The 21867-nt window shown below is 40.7% G+C and overlaps 1 protein-coding gene across 2 annotated transcripts in view; it reads right to left on the bottom strand.

The window, feature by feature from the left end:
* The window catches only part of scaf11 (SR-related CTD-associated factor 11), a 90091-nt gene that overhangs the window by 14162 nt on the left and 54062 nt on the right, over positions 1 to 21867 (bottom strand). For both annotated transcript variants that reach the window (XM_072267429.1, XM_072267428.1), the window contains 6 exons: positions 20982 to 21085; positions 16519 to 16638; positions 14412 to 14527; positions 7206 to 10541; positions 3896 to 4248; positions 478 to 711 (listed from right to left, as the gene is read on the bottom strand). In XM_072267429.1, the coding sequence (XP_072123530.1) occupies positions 478 to 711; positions 3896 to 4248; positions 7206 to 10541; positions 14412 to 14527; positions 16519 to 16638; positions 20982 to 21085 (4263 nt within the window). The remainder of the gene's footprint in view (positions 1 to 477; positions 712 to 3895; positions 4249 to 7205; positions 10542 to 14411; positions 14528 to 16518; positions 16639 to 20981; positions 21086 to 21867) is intronic.

The raw sequence follows: 21867 nt of genomic DNA, 5'->3' as shown, positions 1-21867 counted from the left end.
CTTGTCGCCAATTTGCTGCGTATGTGGCTGGGTTACACAACAACGCTATAAATAAAAATGCTGGAGATGGGCGCTAAGTTAACAGAGTTCTTTACTGACTGAAACCGAACTGAACACACACGTACAGATCAATACGTGCCTAATAGCATATGCTCAATATGCGCCTAATAGCGCATGCAACGACGTGTCTGTACAACATAAAGTAGTCCTATATTATACAGTAGCTATACAGTACAAGATCAATGACAGATGGGGGCATTAAACTAATATGGATCAAGGACCAATGAAAGTGCACCACATAAACCATATGTGCCATTACTTAATACATAGGTTCAAAAACTTATTAAAAGATTTGAATCTAAGATTAGATAGATAGATTTGACAGGTTGAATCGCCTCCTCCTGCTTTCTGATTTCAACATATATAAATGTTTTACAGAAATGTAATTCAATAAATTACAGACTTTCCTGTACTTACCTTGTCCTTTTTGGTCTTTTCCGCTTCAGGTTCTTCTTTCAGACTTTCTTTTTCCACTGTAGTCTTTGGAGTAGAAAGAGTAGCAAAGACCTGTTGGACAGACTGATAGGCGGAAGAAACATCTACAGGAGGTGGAACAGGCACTGCCTTGCCTGGACCTCCAGCTGGAATGGGTACACTGGCAACACTGGTCTGCACATCCACCTCAGAAGCATTACAGGTAGGAGGTATGATCTAAAACAGAAGTGAAGCAAAATATCAAGTATTTACAATTATCCATAAAGCCAAGCAAACATTTAAAAAATTACAATATTTATTAAGACATTTACTTCTATAAATAAATTTTAGAAAAGCACAAGTTGTTAGCAACAGCTGAATAGTCACCAGAAGCTCAAAAATATGCAAAAGCAAACTTTCATTCCAACATTTTGAGGCTGGCCATAATGCCTTTGTAATTAAATCAGGCATGATTTAATATCACCAGCTGCAGAATGCATATCTGGTTTTATCAAACAATGTAGTCTAATATACTTTTGGAACTGAGATCCTTCAGACCTCTGAGTATACAGCTGTTTGACTCCACTTTTATTTAAAAAATTTATCTAATGTAACATTACATAAGACAGCAGCCTATTCATCTGCTGTTATATGTGATGACCCTGAAGGTTAGCATTCGGAAAATGTCTGATAAAATAGCAAATACTACTGACATTCAAAATAATGGAGCCAATACCATTCGCACTGTGGGAAGGTCACACACACACACAAATGCTGGAGGAATTCAGCAGGTGTTGCTCTGGATCTCCAGCATCTGCACAATCTCTTGTGTTTATGACTGCTGGAAGGTGAAAATTTGGTCTCTTGTTATGAAAATGACCCAATATGAACTGGCTGGTTTTATGGCTGTACTCCAAAACATGGAAGTATACCAAGCAACAACAGAACTACTAGATAAGGAGGAAATCAGTATTTCAAGATAGCTTGCAATGTTGACAGATGACCAAGTTTTAATTTCAGCTCTAAAAACCACTCAGATATTTAGCTAACACTGATGGACTTCACTGGCTTTGAGAACTTGACAATGAAAAAAATTGTACAACTGATTGAGAATTCATATCATGCCTTAAGGAAGGAATATTTTTACACCCTAAAGTCAGAGGGTTTTGTGCCACTAAATCCATAAGCAAGGTAGAGGTTTGTAAATATCCGAAATTATGCCTTTACAACAAATTAGTTATTCATTTTCACAAGACGTATTGCACGCCAGTCTTTCACTCATGAATAAAGAATAGGTATCGATAAGATCATTACAAACGTATTGATACAAGGATAATGGTTTATTTTAATTCCAAAGACTATTAAAGCATTAAGATCAAAGAATTTTAAAAATATATTTAGAGATACAGTGCAGAACCAGCCCTTCTGGCCCAAAGAGTTGTACCGCCCAGCAACCTACCTATTTAACCCTAGTCTATTCACAGGACAATTTACAATGACCAATTAATTTACTAACTGGCACGTCTTTGGACTGTTGGAGAAAGTACAATTTCCTTATGGACAGCACTGGAATTGAATATGAACTCTGGAACACACCAGACTGCAATAGCACCTGCTAATCACTACACTACACTCCTCCCCTAAGGTGCCTTCTGATAGACTGGTAGAGAAGATCTGCAGTGAACTGAGAAGCTGGATTCCACACTGGCTTGGTCACAGAAGATGAAGACCTCACTGCTGGTCTGAAGATCAGTACTCAGTCTTCTACTTGCAGACAATGATGAAAATGAGAAAAGTTCTGGATTATAAGGAGCGTTGCAAAAGAATAGCACACAAAATAGATAAGCTGGAAATTTGGGAAGAAAATTGGCAGATGGAAATTAACGTGGATGAGTGCGCAGTGATATATTTTGATAAGTTAAATGTAAAGGGAAAAATAAATAGCAGGACCCTTAGCAGCACAGATCTACAGAGCAATCCTAGGGTGCAAATCCACAGCACCCGAAAATGCAACACAAATGGCTAGGGCTAAATATTTGACATGCACGTTTCTCAGTTGGGGCATTTTTGGCAAGTCACGTTGCAGTTGTTGGGCCACATTTGGAATGCTGTGTGCAGTTCTGGTTGCCACAGTATAGGAGGCATGTGGAGGCTTCAGGGAGGGTGAAGTAGTTCACCTGAATCAGAGTGTATTAGCTGTAGTAGAGATTGGACAAACCTGAATTTATTTTCCCTTGATAGTCAAAGTCTGAAGGGCAACCTGCTGCAGGAGATAAAATTATGAGAGAGTTTGATGACAGAGTCCTTTCCCCCAAGGTGGAAATGTCAACTCTTTAAGGTGAGAGAAGAAAATTTTTGTGGGAAGTTTTCACAGAGCGCAGTAGGTGCCTGGAATGTATGCTCAGGGATGGTGGTCAATGCAGATAGATTAACAACATCTACGTGACAATTAGAAAGATGCATAAATAGGGAAGAAATGGAGGGATCTAGAGAATATACAGGTAGATAGGTTTCATTTAATTTAGCATCATGGTCTACACAGACATCATAAGTCAAGGGGCCTGTTCTGTGCTTTACTGATCTACATTCCATTGTTGAACTGAAGTAAAGTTTCTAATTTTCATATTTAATTAGATGAATATAAGCTTTTCAAAAATTCTTGGGATACAGCCAACACTGTTAAGGCCATATTTATTTTTCATCATTGGATGCCAAAAGTGAGATTCATTGACAGGTGCTTTAGAACAGGGGTTTCCAACTTCTCTTATACCATGGCCTCCTATCATTAATCCAGGGGACGTGGACCCCAGGTTGGAAACCCCTGCTTTAGAATAAAGAATTAACGGTGTAGTAAATTAATTTATACATCTACAAGGCAGCTGTGTTTTAAGGGCAATATTGAAAAGGCGCCCTTCCTCTTTTCCATATTGACATCTTAATTACCTGATTTTAATGCAGTTTTAAAACTTGTAATGGTGAGAGTTAACTCATGAACCACATGTTACTAGTTCAGTACCTAGAATATTCCAAACAGCAACACTATGCCATAAATAGCTTTAGCTACACCTTAACAACCTTTGAATTGTAGTCACGGACTATGTTACAAAATGCCAGACAAATAATATAGTACTGCTAGATTGGAATAACACCCCTGAACACAGCAGAAATCTGGATAAGTATAGAGAGGTAAAATATATTAAAAAGAAACAAGTTATTCTGGTAGACATGTTCATAAGAAAAAGAACCAATTCCTCAGAGACGAGTTTTGTAACTGTCAAAAACAAATATGCTTTATTCGCCGTGAGTGTTTAACCTAGTCTTCAGATGACCAATGCAGGAGATTCTGGGAAGCACAGAATGAACACTTTCTCATTTCCTTCTGAAGCACAACCATAGCAAAATGATTTTCACTCTTTCTTACCTGAGGTTGTGTCACGTCAAGCTGTTGGACTGGGAAGTTCACTGACTGGGATGGTGGAGGTGGAGGTGGTGGTGGGGGCGGGCTGTTTGGTAGATTTCCGGCAGCAGTCGGTGGCACTGCTGACATCCCTGCGTGCACATTCAGCGGAGGAGGAGGGTGGATATACGGATTAGGGAAATGCATTAAAGGGGGATGGACATTCATCGGATAGGGAAAGACGTTCATGGGTTGTGGTGGAGGGTTCATTGGCTGCGGTAAAACAGGCTGATGCATCATGTTAACAGGCTGCTGAGAACCATTCATTTGTTGATTTGTTTGGTCACTGAAGGTTGATGATGCCCCTTGTGACGTATCTGCCAAATTACAAAAAAAAGGTCAGAAACAGACACTACGAGTTTTAAGAAATGTTTATTGAGAAGTCTGGCCTGATAGCTTAACACACTTTTCAGTAACAAAGAAAACTAATAATAATACCCTATATTAATGATATGTACATTTAAATTTTGGATTATGTTGCAATCAAAAGTGAATGCTGGCTGTCGCTAATATAAAATGTTCAGACAGAAGATGCTGGACATAGTCTGGAGACTATAAACTGCTGTAGAGATAAATGAAACAGCCAAGTCTTCAAGTCAGCAAAAGACATAAAAACATCCATCTCAAAACTCTCACTCTGAAATCGGACAATCTGGCACATAGGGTAATACTTGCAGTTCCAAAGTGAAGTGAGCTTTTGAATCTTGGAAGGAAACGTGGAAAAAGCATCTAGTGATTTCAGGGTGAAGATTGCAGATGGCACTGTCCTAGGGTTTATGTAATGTACTTAAAAATATTAGACTTTTAACGGTAAAGCAAATCCCTCATGTAGCACAACAAAGGAATGGATAAGAATGCCTAAGGTAGAAATTTATAACACAGCCTTGGGACATCTCTAATATGACAAAATGCCACATATATTGGAGCTGATGTTGGGTTCTTTAAAATTGTCATAGCTGGGGGTAGGGGGAGGGGGTAATGGCCTATTAAATGCTCCCAATGGCATGCACCTCAAATAGCCTCTAACAATCAAGTCTAACTCCTGGTCTTCATGTGTGGCTTAGTTATTATTAAGCGTTGTGGAACCATTTCTACTGACAGGAGAAAGGGCAAAAATGCAGGTTACTGGCATCTTAAAATCAGTTCTGGTCAGATGGGGTTCATCAGCCATAGTTGGCAGCTCATCTAGAAGAAGGAAAACTATGACCTTAAACCTTAACTGCTTTGCAGCTATACCCATTCATGGGAAGGCTTCAGGAATAAACCCCAGGGTAAAAACCAGAGCTGGAGGCACCAAGTGAATGACATTTACACACAATCACAGATTTGTTATACTATTGGAAGTCATTTGGCCTGTCTAGCTTGTGTTGTCCCAGGCAAACAGATCTATTATTGCTGTCCCAATATCATCAGAACAAACACATTTTGTTAGTAAAGCTACTCCAAGCAAATTTAAACTTCAATAAATTATACTCTGGAAAGACCTTTTCCTTCACATAACAACCATTTAAAATATTTAAGGTTACAGCATGAACGAAGAGCATTTGGTTTCCCAGGTCCATGCCACATCTATGCAAAAGCAATCAGCCCCTCTCCACAGCCCTGCTATTTTTATTCTCTTACATTTCATTCTGAATGCTGCAGTTGGAGTTATTTACTGTATTTATTGAATAGGCCGTTCTAGCCCTTGGAGCTGAGCTGCCCAGAAACCCGTGATTTAATCCGTTCCTAATCACAGGACAATTTACAATGACCAATTAACCTACCAACCAGTATGTCTCTGGATTGTGGGAGGAAACCAGAGCACCTGGAGGAAATCCACACAGTCACAGGGAGAACGTAAAAATTCCTGACAGGCAGTGACGGGAATTGAACCTGGGTCACCTGTACTGTAAAACGTGCTTACCACTACACTACCATGCCTTCACTAATCCTGTGCTGGTGCATCCTTCACCCAACTCACCTGTTGTTTTTAAGTTTTCCTCATGTCAGTTTTATTTTCTTTGACAATCATTTCCATGTTTCCCAGTTCTTGATACTGAATCAACAGGTACAGTTTCCCTTTATCTATATTCTGTATTGGGTCTTCAAGATTTTATGACACTTTTAATTTGAAATTTGATCCATTGCTGTTTGACAGCCCAAATGAATGGAATCCAAGGATGTAATGCTGAGGCTTTATAAGGCACTGGTGAGGCCTTACTTGGAGTACTGTGAGCAGTTTTGGGCCCCTTATCTTAGAAAGGATGTGCTGACATTGGAGGGGGTTCAAAGGAAGCTCACGAAAATGATTCCAGGATTGAAAGGCTCATCATATGAGGAATATTTGATTGCTCTAGGCCTGTACTCACTGGAATTCAGAAGAATGAAGGGGATCTCATTGAAACCTATCAAATATTGAAAGACCTTGATAGAGTGGATATGGACAGGATGTTTTCTATGATGAGGGAGTCTAAGACCAGAGGACACAGACTCAGAATAGAGGGACGTCCATTTAGAACAGAGATGGGGAGGAATTTCTTTAGCCAGAGAGAGGTGAATCTATGGAATTCGTTGCCACAGACAGCTGTGGAGACCAAGTCATTAGTATTTTTAAGGCAGTGGTTGATAGATTCTTGATTAGTCATGGCATGAAGGGATTTGGGAAGAAAGCAGGGAAATGGATCAGCCATGATGAAATGGCGGTGCAGACTCAATGGGCCAAATGATCTAATTCTGCTCCTGTGTCTTGTGGTCTTATGGAATTCGTGAAGTTAAGCCATTTTGGTACAGTAATTGTAAGACTGGTACCCCCCTCCAAGATTGCACTTGGTGCTAAAGTTAGCAATTTTTGCTTTGCTAGTGAGGAATTTATAAACTTGGCATCCGTTCCTTGATTGATGTGATTGTGCATTTCAATTTCATTAATAATTCACAGCAGGAATTAAAAAACAGACAAGCCACTATCTTATAAAAACTACTGGTGTTCACAAAAGCATACAACTGGATTTCAATTCTCCTTTTATCCTTGTAATTCAGCATTTTTTAAATGTGAGATTTTATTCAGGGTTTCCCACGTTTGTATTATTTTTACTTTTGCATTGTTGTAAACAAATACTGGAAATCCGAAATAAAGCACAACATTCTAGTATTTCTAGCATTTGCATTTTTAAGAATATCCTTTTGGGACTAATCACCCATCACACCAACAAGTAATATCGTGTAGGTTTATATAATTTAAAAAAATCCTCTACATTTTTTATAAAAGGAAGTGAAAATAAGCAAGAGTACAAACCTTGCTCTGAAGAAGCCTGGTACTGTTCCTCTTCTGACCCCTGCCAGCTTGACTGCGTCCCTGAAGCTTGCCTTCCCCTGTTTGCATAATAATTTTGGACATCTGCTGGCAGAGTTTTCCTTGCATTCCAGCTGGAGAAAGAAGACCATCCAGAACGGTCACGGACATCAGAAGATGGATTCGAATCACCTCTCCATCTGCTGGGCTGATGGTCATTATATCTGCGCGGTCCACTCCCCTGGTACTTTCCTCCTGAATTGTTCTGTTCACCTGAGAAATTTGACCTTCGATTTTGCCACGGAATTTCACTTTGGTCACCACGAAATGGTCCTCCCCGAAAACGTCCACGCCCACGCTTCCAGCCAGGGACAAAATTCCTATTTGTCCAAGAATCATCCCTTTCATATCTGTTTTCTTCCCACTTGGCATCATTCCTGTATTCATTTTCTCTCATACGAACGTCAGATGATGGCTGCATTTGTTCCATTACCCATTCAGGGTTCCTGTCATCTAAATACTCATTTGTATCTCCAGCTAACTGCTCATTTGGGTATCTGGACATCTGGTGAAATTCTCTATTCCGATTATCTTTTCTGAACCTATCAAACCCCCTCGGTCTATCCCAATCGTTCATCCTGAATCTATCCTTTCCTCGCGTATTTCTCCAGCTGTCATCCATATTCCTGTCCCTCCTGCCTGGAGAAAAAGCAGGTTTATCCTCTTTGTCTCCAGAATAACACCTTTTTCTGGATCTCGACCTAGATCTAGAACGCTGCCTACCTTTTCTTCCCTTGTCTGCTTCCGCTTTCCCACTTTCACTGGGAGTCTCTTCCTTGCTTCTCTCCTTGCTTGGAGACCTAGACCTTTTCTTGCAAGATGGAGATGTTGGGACATTTCGGTCACCATCATCCCCCCATGAACGAGTTCGCTCATGTGTAGGTCTGTCCAAATGACTATAATGGTCTTTCCCCCGTGACCTAGACCTGGACCTTCCCCGTGACCGTGACCTGGATCTCCCCTGTGTTCTAGATCTAGACCTTGATCTTTCCCGAGACCGGGACCGTGACTGTGACCTGGATTGTGACCTGCCCTGTGATTTGGAACGTGGCCTCGACTTGGAGCCAGATCTGCCCCGGGAACCAGATCTTCCCCGTGGTTTGGAGCCAGAGCTCTCTTCAGGTACAGGCACGGGCCATTCCTGAGCTGTGGGTGCAGGTTTTCCCTGGAACTCTGAACTAGATCTCTTAGGTTCACGTTTTCTTTCCCTTTCTGGAGACCAAGTTGTGGATGCTGCATGGAATCTAGATTTGCGACGTGGAACGTCTTTTTCTTTCTGTTCTGACCTTTTCTCAAGTTCAGTCTCAGGAGGTCCTTCCTTATTGATATTTTCAACAGAGGAATCTGGTAGCAATTGCTCATGAGTTGAACTGAGGGATAAAATAGAATTTACTTCACTCTCTTTTGAGTTTTTTTCAGATTCCGGCTCAGCTTCAGGCGTATGGTGGTCATTGACAGGCGAGTCACATTCCATAGCCACTACCTCATTGTTATCCACATTGAAGTCCTCAGGAACACCACTGCTGATCCCATCAGTAAACAATTCACTTTTAGCTTTATCTTCCTGTGCCTCCGCATTCACTTGAATATGGCTCTGTACTTCTGAAGAGGTTTCAATTTTTGGACATTCATTCTCCACTTCTTTTGCAGGTCTTTCATCAACTGACTGCTGATGAAAGTCACTTTTAGGATCAGATGCCCGATTACGATTACTTGAAACTCCATCCAGCTCCGTGTCACATTGAAGTCCAATGTTCTCTGGATCTATTTCAGACTTCAAGCTAACATTCTCCATGATGTCTTTATGGTTTTCAATAGATAATTTGTGACCAGCACCTATTTTAATCTCAGACACGTCTTCTGGTGCATCTAAAGCTTTCATTGGACGCATGTCAATCTCCTCCTGCTTTAGTTGCTCTGAGGTCACTTCCTGCTTCAGGTTGTTATCTTTCATACATGTTTCAGGTGTCCCTGCACCCTGCTGGTCAATACTTCCATAATCACATTCTGTATCAGCACCTAGACATTCTGCAGTTTCCTCGGTTTTCACAAGCTTGGGTTCGATATTCTCCAAAGATGTTTCATTGATCAGGTCACTATTTCCTGCAATACTTTCAGGCACTTCAGCTGATGACTCTTTACCAATATCACTTTTATAACCTGACGTATGGTCCCCCTCACCTGGGCCTTCCTTTATCTCTGCAGACTCAGCTCTATTAGTGTGTTCACAATCATTACTATCTAATGACAATTTCTGCTCAGAGAGGGTACTATCATCATGTATTCCTGTAGTTTCAACAGTTGGCTGCTTTTCAGAGACACCCACACATTCAGATACTTGTTCAGGATTTCCCATGCTCTCCTCTGTAAACTCTGCCTCAGAATATTGATCTACTGTTGAATTACTTTTTACCTGATCACAATCTTTATTTGATGGGCATTCAGGAAATTTTGAGAGACCAACAGCTTGATCGCTATTGGATGCACTGGTACAGGGCGCAGCTGCACTCAGAGAATACGTCTCATCTTTCAAATGATGTGGTTCCATTGTGACCATTTCTTTGTGACTATCTTCTGCTGCTTTTCCTGAGTTAAGTTCCATGAAATTTTCAGCTTCAGTAGATGGAGGAAGATTTGCATTTCCTGAGTCTTCACTGTTAACTGGGTCAGTAATTCGTGTAGAGTCCACTTCATCAACAGATGGGTTTGGATCCTCAGCATGACTGTGCTCTGTTTTAGTAACTTCTTCCTCTTTATGCTTTTCTTTTGAAGGAACTGTTTCATTACAACCATTAGCTGATAAATGGCTTGGACTACTATCATCCATACTTGTCACCTGCTTTTCACTGGAGACAGGTGTATGAGGTTGAGGCTCAGTTTCACTGGCAACTGGACTATCATTTGGGTCTGAACCACCGGAATCAGATTTCTTGTAGGAACTACGGGTAACCCTGGTTTTCCTTTTATTAGAGGGAATTTTACTTTGTTCGTTCTCTAATTTTCTTTTGGTAGCTTTTTGCTTTCCAGCCTTCCTTGGCGGAGTCTGTGTACTTTCCACAGGTGCTTTGGAAACCGCCGTACCCGAGCTTGACTGAGGCCTTTGAGATGAGCTGGCACATTTGTCCGAGTTTTCTGCTCTGCTGATGCGCATTGATCGTCTTCTGCCTTGTGAAGCTTCAGAAGTGCTTGCATCTGTACTACCTGTTGTGCCAGACTTATTCTTCTTCTCTCCACCTCCTCTGGTGCCTGCAAGTGCACACTTCTGGCCAGGAAAATTAACTGGATAAATATAATAATGTTTAATCAATAACTGCCTGCTTATGGGAGCACTGCAAAATATAATATGACCACTTAACTACAAGTTAGCAAAGGACCATCTGCCATACATCTCCAATCTTTATTTTTAAACGAACTTTTCTTTTAACTTTATAGTTTCCTGAAATTATCTTCCTTTTTCCACACCGTGTAAAAGAGAGCTTCAGATAACTAGGGTATGGGTGTTCACAGTTAATGGAGCATAGTGCTTCAACAGTAAGAGATAAATATGTTACTGTAAATTTTCCAGATTACAACATAATTGTAAGATCTTTCTCAGTTCAATTAAAATCAACATGAGGAGCGTTTGATAGCTCTAGGTCTGTACTTGCTGGAGTTCAGAACAATGAGGAGATATCTCATTGAAAGGTCTGGATAGTGGACATGCAGAGGATATTTCCAATAGTGAGGGGGAGGTATCTAGGACAAGAGGGCACAACCTTAGAATAGAAGGACATCCCTTCAGAACATAGGTGAGGAGGAATTTCTTTAGCCAGAGGGTGGTGAATCGATGGAATTCATTGCCACAAATGACTGTGGAGGCCAAGTCATTAGGTACATTTTTTTAAAGTGCAGGTTGGTAAGTAAAGGTGTTAAAGGTTACGAGGTGAAAGCAGGAGAATGGGGTTGAGAGGGATAATAAATCAGCCATGACTGAATGGCAGGGAGACTGAATGGGCTGAAAGGCCTAATTCTGCTCCTATGTCTTATGGTCTTAAGTTCTTAAACAAAGGCAGAATAATATGCTCACTGTAAGAATAAAAACTCAAGGAACTCTCAAACATTCATCTTGGGAAAATACATCTAACAAACAGAAAACTATCAACTTAAACTAGGTAAGAGGGCTTAGGTCTTGTGCATGAGGTATGATTCATAAGTGTGGCCTAAGGCAGAAGGAGTCAATTTTCGAAAACCTAGCACATTTATTTTTCAACATAGTCCCCTCCTACATTTACACACTTAGTCCAGCGGGTGTGGAGCATATGGATCTTGGACCTCCAGAAAGTGTCCGCAGCAGGGGTGATTGATAAGTTCGTGGCCTAAGGTAGAAGGTGATGAGTTATACAGTTCTTGTTACATGCACGTGCAGTTCAACTCTTTGAGTGAGTATGCAGAAAGTTTGAAGTTAATAACTCATCTCCTTCTACCTTAGGCCACAAACTTAACAATCACCCCTATGTGGGCACTTTCTGGAGGTCCAAGATCCGTATGTTCCATGACCGCTGGACTAAGTGTGTAAATGTAGGAGGGGACTCTGTTAAAAAATAAATGTGCTAGGTTTTCTAAAATCGACGCCTTCTACCTTAGGCCACAAACTTATCAATCACCTCTTATACAGCATCTTTAGTTGCTAAATTAATGCAGCACATTGTGCCATAAAGTTACCAATCAGAGAAATACTTAGCTATCTATATTTTTGTTTGACTGAATGATTGTGTTCACTTGCAATTGTAGTTATTTCTCTAGATAGGAAGATTGCAAATTTAAATATCAAAATAATACTTTAGTATAATCTATGGTGCCACTCTAATACCGAGTGTGTCCTGCACCAATCAGATATGCCAAACTCAAGTCCAGAGTACCTCTCAAGTGAAGGATTATGATCACATAGTACTAATTTGTACTATGTGATCATAATTTGTACATCAGGGAGTTCTCTCTGGCCTCATCTGTCCCTTAAATCACCTCTGGCAGACAATAAACACCAGTCTTAGTTGTCTATGCAAGAAAACATCAGTTCAAAAAATCATAGAATGGAAAATGTTCTTGTTCAACCAGAAGATGTGGTACAGTGCTTATGAAGTCAGGTCCTTTTACACATGGCGTTAACATAAAAATAATTTTGTCACTGGATAACAAGTGGAATTCGTGCTAAATGTGCATATTATCTAGAAATTAAAAATTACTTAGCCATAGAGTGCTACAGCACAGAAACAGGCCCTTTCACCCATCTAATCTGTGCCAAACTGTTATTCTGCTTAGTCCCATTGACCTGCCTCTGGACTACAGCCTTCAATACCCATTTCAATCAGGTATTTACCTAAATTTCTCTTTTAGAGAGATTTGAACCCACATCCACCACTTCTGCTGACACTTGCACCACCCTCTGAGTGAAGAAGCCCCCCTCATGTTCCCCTTAAACATTTCACTGAAAACACTTTTAACAGGTAATCTGCTATATTTAAATAGCACTGGGATTTCTACTAATCTTTAAGATAACTTCAGTATGCCTGCCTCAACTTTTGAAGGTTTAGATCATACTTTACTTCGGCAATCTGTAGTTATACTATACTTGTAGTTTTGCTTTAATTGCTCCATCTGGTGAGAAGCAATATGCTCAGTGTTCACAGTTCAATTTACAGTACCACAGAACATACAGCAATGGGCACAGGCCATTTGGCCCACAATATTATGCTGAAGTAGCTAAAAAGCATATAAAAAAACACCCAAACACTAATCCCTCTTAACTATACCATGTCCATATCCCTCCATCCTCCTTGTATCCATATGCCTATCCAACGTCTCTTAAAAGCCTCTAATATACTTGTCTCTACCACCATACCAGGCACCCATCTCTCATGTCCCTCTCGAATCTACCCCCTCTCACCTTCAATGCATGCCCCCTGGTATTAGACATTTCAACCCTGGGAAACAGATATTCCCCTGCCCACTATCTATACCCCTCATAATCTTGTGAACCTCATCTCAGCCTCCGACGCTCCAGAGTAAACAACCCAAGTTTATCGTGATAGCACATGCCTTCTAAGCCAGGCAACATCCTGGTTAGCCTCTTCAGTACTCTCTCCCAAGCCTCAACATCCTTCCCAGAACTGTAAGCAATACTCCAGATGTGGTCTAACCAGAGTTTTATAAAGTTGCAACATAACCTCCTGTCTTTTGAACTCAATGCCTCAACTAATAAAAGCAAGCATTCCATAAGCCTTCTTCACCACCTTATCGACCTATGTAGCCATTTTCAAGGAGCTATGAACTTGGATCCCAATATCTCTCTGCTCAGCAACACTGTTAGGACCTTGCCCTCAACAGTGTTCTGTCTTCCTTGCAATTGCCCTACCAAAGTGCAACACCGAACATTTATCTGGGTTAAACTCCATCTGCCATTTTTCACACTACATCTGCAACTGATATCACGCTGTATTACTTGTCAGCCAAATTTTTATACAAGTGAAATAATAGCAATGACTTTTATTTTGAAATACAGCACAGTAACAGGCACTTCCAGCCCAACAAACCCAGCAAATACTGTACACCCATGTGAACAATTAACCCACTAACCCGTACATTTTTAGAAAGTGGGAGGAAACCGAAGCATCCAGAGGAAACCCCAGCGGTCACAGGGAGAATGCATGAACTCCCGACAGGCAGAGGTGGGAATTGAACCCTAATTGCTGGCACTGGAAAGTGTTACGCTAGCTGCTACACTACCAAGCCACCTAAGGTGCTTCAAGGTAATGTTAAACTTGGAAATAAAAGTGGGATTTTTTACTGTTCTTAATGTTTTTACTGTAATGAACAAATTTCCAAAATTGATGCTGACAAGTAGCAAAGGAAATGAAAAAAAAATCAGATCTTCAATATATGTCCTTGTACAATTACTTTCTTTAAAAAGAGCTGAGGATAAAAATATCCTGCGGAATTTTAAGCAAAATAATTGATTAAAGAAAAACTAGAAAATTTATTTTAAACAATTCCTTGCAACTATGAGTGTATCATTAAGTAGCAAAAAATGCTGAACAGTGCAAACCATAAAGGTTTTAAAATCAGAAAGTACCTAGGAAGAGGCTGTCTTTGAGTTGGAAATAATTATCTCACCAGAACGCCCCAATCCAAGTGGGTTCAATAGAAAAGAAGCTCCTGATGTCAGATCTCGCAGAGGTAAAGCAGTTGCTGTTTCATCATTTTCAACAGAAATTAAGCCTGTTTCATATCTGTAAAACAAAAAAGGTCTCAAAAAGAAACACTCTGCTTTCCCTCCACATTGGCCAACTGAAGCATGTTATACTGCATGAAAACTGAAGTACTACATTTGAAATAGTTGAATTACACTTGTCTTACATAAAGCAATGTAAATTATTATTTTCATGAGGCAAATGACCCATTTTAGTATGGAGCATAGGTAAAGACAAAGTATCTATTTAAGATATAGTTAACAACCAAGTTAAGTAAGCAGAGTCACTAGGAGTGCTTGATGTTACAAATTATGGCTTTCAGAACATATTTAATTTGCATAATTCAAGGTTTTCTGCTCAAGTGGAACCAAAGTTATACTGCAGGTTGAATTATTGGCTAGATAACGATAATGACATGCTTTAATGATACTGTTTTAGAGGGAAATTGGCTGACAAAGCAACAAGAACGTACAGAAGTGAATAAAAAGGTGAGATGATGCTCCAGAACCTCTCCAATTTCTTATTTTCCACATAAAATCCTATTGGACAATCAGGAACACTGATATAGAGAATGTATAACCTGCGAATCTGCTGAGGTTGCTTACAGCATCTGGCGCTCCTGATATGGCCTGCTATACATTGGTGAGACACAACACAAACTAGGGGACCGCTTTGTTCAGCGCCTCTGCTCCATCCTCCAAAACCAGAATTTCCCATTTTAATTCCTATCCCCATTCCCGTTCCAATATGTTAATCCATGGCCTCTTCTTCTGCCATGATGAGGCCACTCTAAGGGTGAAGGAGGAACATGAAGGAGTAGCTTCCAACCTGATTGCATGAATATTGATTTTTCCTTCTGGTAGTTTTTTTCTCTTCCCCTCCTTCTTCTGCTCCCCACTTAGCCTCTTAGTCCTTATTCTCACCTGCCTTTCCTCTCCCGGTCTTTCTCCTGTGGTACACTATCCTCTCCTGTCAGATTCCTTCTTCTCCAGCCCTTTACCATTCCCAGCCACCTGGCTTCATCTATCACCCCCTAGCTTGCCCTCCTTCCCCTACCCACAACCTTTTATTCTGATGTGTTCCCCCTTCCTATCCAGTCGTGCTGAAGGTCTCAGCTCCAGGCATCAACTTCTTCATTTTTATAGATGCTGCCTGACCTGCCGAGTTCCTTAAGCATTTTGTGTGTGTTGCTTTGTATTTCCAAAATCTGCAGAATCTGTGTTAATGTATAACTGTGTATGTACTGTACACAATGTGCCTTTTAGAAAAAATGAATTGGAGGCCTGAAACAACGACATCAACAGTAAATTGAGGTTAGCAATTTTGCAAGGGGCAGTCTGACTGGACAAAAGTGTACCTAGAGGCATTTTTTAAAAAGTGACACACATTTTGGAAAAATGATAACAAACATAGCAAAAGCATAATACAACCCAATTTTATTTATAAATGAATCACTAAAATATTCTGCTGATTAAGATGATAAGAGGCATTGATAGAATGGACAGCTGGAACCCTTTTCCCAGGGCAGCAATAGCTAACACAAGAGCTCATAACTTTAAGGTGACTGGGGGGGGGGGGCGGGGGGGGATGTCAGAGGTAGATTTTATTTAAACAAATAGAGCAGTAGGTGCACGGAACACCTTGCTAGGGGTGATAAAGGCAGATACATTAGAGGCATTTAAGGGACTCTTAGATAGGCACATACATAGAAGAAAAATGGATGGCTATGTGGGAGGGAAGGGTTTGATTGATCCTGGAGTACGTTACAAGGTTGGCACGACGTTGTGGGCCAAAAGGCCTGTACTATGCAGTGTTGTTCCCTGGTCTACTGTTCTATTAAGTTTTCTTTGATGCTCGCAAAGTTGTGACCATAAGCAAAGTCACTGGTATTAGCCAATCAATATTGGTGATGTTGCTGTCTCACACAATCTTAAGGAACAAAACTGTTATCCAATGTATTAAGCCATTGCTCCAAACATTAAAATATCCAATACACAAATTTAAGCTTTAATTTCATCCTAAGTCAGTACCTCAACATTTCTGTTGTAAGAGCAGCAAGAACATTTCGCCATGGCAATCTAAGTGACTCAGGTCCTCTTTGCTTCTCTCTGATTAGTGGTGCAACTTCATACACGTCAACAAGCTCCGTGCTATAAAAGAGAATATTTTGAATAGCAAGAACAAAACATGTGCTCACCATTACACAGTCCAGATTCTGCCAAACTACTAAAGAAATTGTGGCCATTTCTCCCCGAAAAATAACCACATCATAATTTCTTTTAGAGATACAGCATAGTTACAGACCCTTCTGGCCCAAAGAGCCTGTGCCGCCCAATCACATCCATGTGACCAATTAATCGACTAATTGGTACATCTTTGGAACATGAGAGGAAACTGGAGCACCTGGAGAAAGCCCACGCAGTCATGGGGAGGACATACAAACTTCTTACAGACAGGGGTGGAATTGAAACCAGGCCGCTAGTGCTAGCTGCTTCACTATTTATTCTTTAATGTGTGTTCCATTTTAGTTCATGGAAGATCACTTGAAATGTCCTGATATATAAATCTCTTCTGTGTGTTCAAATCCTTCCAGGACTTGCCTTCAAACTTGTTCTCTCCAGTTTGGGCTTCACAGTCCTCAGTTTCCTATGCACCACATGCCTTCAGCTGTCTAGTTTCTGATTTTGAGTTCCTATCCTGAAACTTACTTACCCTCTTTCCTTTCCTCTTTCACAATTTTTAAAACAATATTTACTAACCTGACCATTGACCCTTTTGTTCCAAACATCCTCTCTGGCTATCCATCCCATAGGATGATGATGGTTCCTTTCAGTCAGTTAGTGGGGTTTGATATGTGCATCCTGGAGTGGCTGTACAGGCCGATCCTCGACGGGCACTGCTTGCCACATGAGGCCTGGAGGGGCAGCAGGGGCAGAAGCTCTGTTGTGGCGCTTACTGTGCCTTTCCTCTGTTGCCTCGTTGAGCTTGTTCTCAGCAGCTTCCACATCTTTTCTGATGGCGTCCCTCCGCTGTGAGCGATCTTGAGCCAGATCCTCCCATGTTGATGGGGAAATGTCAGCTTTCTTGAGGCTCCTGTGCAGAACATCCTTGTACCGTAGTCGCTGGCCTCCTCATTTTCGGGTACCACTGGACAGTTGGTCGTACAAGATGTCCTTGGGCAGTCTTCCGTCAGGCATTCTGACAACATGTCCTGCCCAACGCAGTGGGCTGACATCATCAAGGCTGAAACTGCTGGCATTCCGGGTCGAGAGAGGACGTCGGTATTGGAGATCTTGTCTCACCAGGTAATCTTCATCAGAGAATGCAGGTGACACTGCTGCAGTTGGTCAAGCTGGCATAAGTGTCTCTGATATGGGCACCATGTCTCACATCCATATAACAAGGCTGATATGGCAATGGCCCTGTATACCTTGCACTTGGTGGCCAACCTGATGTTCTGTGACCAAACTCGATCTTTCAGCTGACCAAAGGCAAAGCAGGCTTTTCTGGTTCTCGACTCAATCTCTACATCCAGAGAAGCTGAGGATGTTATTATGCTGCCCAGGTAACAAAACTCGTTGACAGCATTGAGATGAGTGTCATCAATGAGGACAGTTGGTTCTTTGTAGCTTGAGCCAGGAGCCGATTGGTACAAAACTTCCATCTTTTTCAGGCTGATTGTCAGTCCGAAGCTTTTGGCTGCACCGGCAAAGCGACTGGTGATCTCTTGTAAGTCTTCGAGAGAGTGGGCAACCAATGCACAGTCATCAGCAAACTGTAGCCCATGCGCCACAATGTCCCTGACTTTTGTTTTTGCTCTCAATCTTGCGAGGTTGAGGAGCCCGCCATCAGCCCTTGTTTGTAGGAAGACCCCTAACTTCAGGTCTGATGTGGCATCCTGAAGACCAGCAACGAAGAATAGTCCAAACAGAGTAGGAGCCAGAACACAACCCCTGTTTTACGCCGTTGCTGATGGAAAATAGACCATAAGACATAGGAGCAGAATTAGGCCACCTGGTCCATCGAGTCAGCTCCGCCATTCAATCACAGCAGATCCTTTTTTTTCTACCTCCTCCTCAATCCCAGTTCTTGGCCTTCTCCTTGTAACCTTTGATGCCATGTAATGTAGTTTACTCCATTAAAAGGTGCTACACAGATAACACTGGACAACAATGATTTTGCTTCCTGAATACTTAACGATGTATCTTATGGATTTTGTGCTGCTGATCATGTAAATCACCATGAAATTTCCCTATCACGTGCCGCTTTTTTTGAAATCACCTCTATTTGTGTAACACACTGTAAGGTTTCACTGCTAACATAATGGCCTCTCTGTAATGTTTCATTGCTGAGGTAATGGCTTTTCTGCAGCAGCAATGTTTGGGTGATGACTAGAGACAACGGGGCTTTGGAACGTGTGCTATTCAATGAAAGGCACGTTGCTCTTTCTTGTGGGTCTGGGAGCAGGGATTTCGTGGTCTTTTGTCAGCGAGAGATGAAGAGAGAAGATGCAAATGGAGAGAGTTGGTAGGCTGCCGGACGGAGTGGACTTGGAGCGAGGGTCCGAAGGTCGGCTACGCTCGGAGGAGCTCGACATGGAACAAATGGACGGAACCATGAGCTCCAACGTTGCGCATTAGACTGTTTCATGGGAATGGGCCCTTTTCTCTTTTTTTGTTCCTTTACTAACCATACAGTCAAATTAAGAATTAGAAAGCTCAATCGTTTAAACAGATATTATGTACTGTTTGTTATTTCGTGGTACTGACTTGTAACCGGGGAACACATCACACAGCATCCACCCAAACAAGATTCCTTAAGTTAGGCCGGCCTGGGGGCTGTCTTCCCCTAGATTAAGCTGCTAGCTGAACTGAGGGTTACATTCGTTATTTCAATTCATAACTCAAATCAGAATAATTGATGTCAAGATTAAGAACGGCATTTTTGTTGGTCCACAACTCAAACAGGTCAACAATGACAGGCAGTTTGAAGAACTTAGTTGGACCAGAGAAAATCGCTTGGAAGGCATTCAAAGATGTTGTTGAAAATTTTCTTGGCAACTACAAAGCACCAAACTACGTGCAGCTGGTTGACAACATGCTTCAAGCATACAAAACAATGAAGTGCAACATGTCACTAAAGATTCATTTTCCGCATTTCCATTTAGACTTCTTCCCTGCAAATCTTGCCGCTGTCAGTGACGAGCACAGTAAAAGGTTTCACCAGGACATTGTGGTCATAAAGAGTATCAGGGCAACTGGAATCTATCAATGCTGACTAACTATTGTTGGATAACTAAGTGAGAAGCCTCAGACACTGAGTAGAAATGAAAATCATCAACCAAATATTTTTAGCTTTGTTGAACCATCACAAAGGTTCAGCACCATTATGCAATTAAATGCATTACATTCAATAAAAGTTAATTTCTTGTTTCTTCAAATTCACGTGATACAAGTAGTCTGAAATTATATTTGTGCTCAGTGTCAAGCGCTCTATCATAAACAAAAAAATTCTGAGGGAGCAACAGTTTTGAAAAAAATTGTTTTCCAGTGCTATCAAATGTGGATGGTAAATTCCACCTAGCATAATTCACTTACAACACACAAGTTATTCTGTAATATCTACCAATCTGATATCGCTATTGACAATAATTCATTTGTGAAACTTATTCCCTCAAAATATCTTCAGATATTTAACTAACTGAACAGTTTTACACAGACAAAAGTGATAGTCAGTTTGCTCTAAAGAGTGCTAAGTGAGGTCACTCTTACCCTCGGCTATCAGGCTCTATAATGAGCCAACCTATAGCCAGGGAAGTAATGACCCCCTCCTGTTAGACTGTTTGTGGTAACTTATTTTTTACTCTTTTTACTTCTCTTCTAATACTTATATCTGTGCACTTGTAATGCTACTGTGACACTGTAATTTCCTTTGGGATCAATAAAGTATCTATCATATAACCTAACTATACAGTTAATTTTTATAGTTTTTACATACTCTAGACTCATTCCTATAGCAATTGGTTTCAGTAAACTACAAAAATCACAAAAATAAATTTGTATATTATTCCAAACAGATTGGGTGCATATAATGTTCCAATAATCATGCACTGAATCCTAACATGTGGTTCATCTTTATAGTTTCCCTTGGGAAAGCAACATCAAAAATTGTGATGATTTTAATTTCCATAAGACTTTAAAATGTTAAAAAATGCACTTATCATAAATTTTACCACTTCACTTAGTAATTGCCAGCTTTCAAACTTTTAGGCGAAGCTATTTGAACTTTCATTGAACTTCAGGACCGTACGTTGCATTGTAACTCTGATTGGTACTTTCTAATGTACAAATGAAGCGAGCTTAACACTGAAAAAATAGTTTTGCACCATTAACACAACTTAAATGATCCATGGAACACTCAACAAGGCCACCTCTTTTCATTTAATAGTTCTGAAACATTATTAGCCTGAGTCAGCGTAAGGAGTGAGCTTTACCTGTTTTCAGCCAGAGAAGGGGACATTTCTGATTCCCCATACTGTGGAGAGAAACTGTTCAGGTCATTCTTCACACATGACTGCTGATGCTTTCTTCTGTAAAACTATTAAAGAAAAAAGTCATTTTATGAAATTAAAAGGATACTCTACCGATACATGTAAAATGAAATTTTGCAAGTCAGTGTTATCTCATTCCTTTGGAAAATTAAAGCATGGGCAAGTTCAGACTGAAATAGCGTGAGGGCATTTTCTCAGCTGCTCATCCAGCTGTTGCCTCTACTTATTGCTGGACTACACCAGAAAGCACAAACTTACCTATGGTGCACACATGCTCTGAAACATCATAGGTGCCAGGCATAGAAGTTCTGCTGTCAGTACACAGCACAAACACTTGCCGGCAGATATGAATTCACCATTTTCTGCCATAACTTGGAGACAGGTGAGGGGCACTGGTGGCAGGAAGAAAAGCTGAGCCTGTGTCTAACCAATGGTCACTTGTCATCTGAAATATGTTAGCTTTGCACTGAAAACAGTGCCAATATGACAGAACAAGAACTGATGCCCATTTCTTCTCAGTAATAATACAGAACATCATACTCGAACATTAACACCAATGAATAGGTAAATAAATCAAGACTTGAAATAAACACATTAACAGAAAAATCAAAATAAAAATCAATCAGTTTAAAGACAAGAGGAAACAGTGGGTCACAAGATTAATTGGCAATTTATTTTATGGAAGCAATAAATATTTTCAAATTAAAATGACTTGCACAGAAGAGCCAAATAGGCTCGTGGTCATTTCACTCTCAGAATGATATATATAGGGCAATTTAGAGTGACCAGTTAACCTAACAACTCAAATGTCTTTTGGCCACGGGAGGTA

This window comes from Mobula birostris, chromosome 9 (assembly GCF_030028105.1).
Source record: "Mobula birostris isolate sMobBir1 chromosome 9, sMobBir1.hap1, whole genome shotgun sequence".
Classification (NCBI taxonomy): domain Eukaryota; kingdom Metazoa; phylum Chordata; class Chondrichthyes; order Myliobatiformes; family Myliobatidae; genus Mobula; species Mobula birostris.
This window is presented reverse-complemented; position numbering and strand designations above follow the sequence as displayed.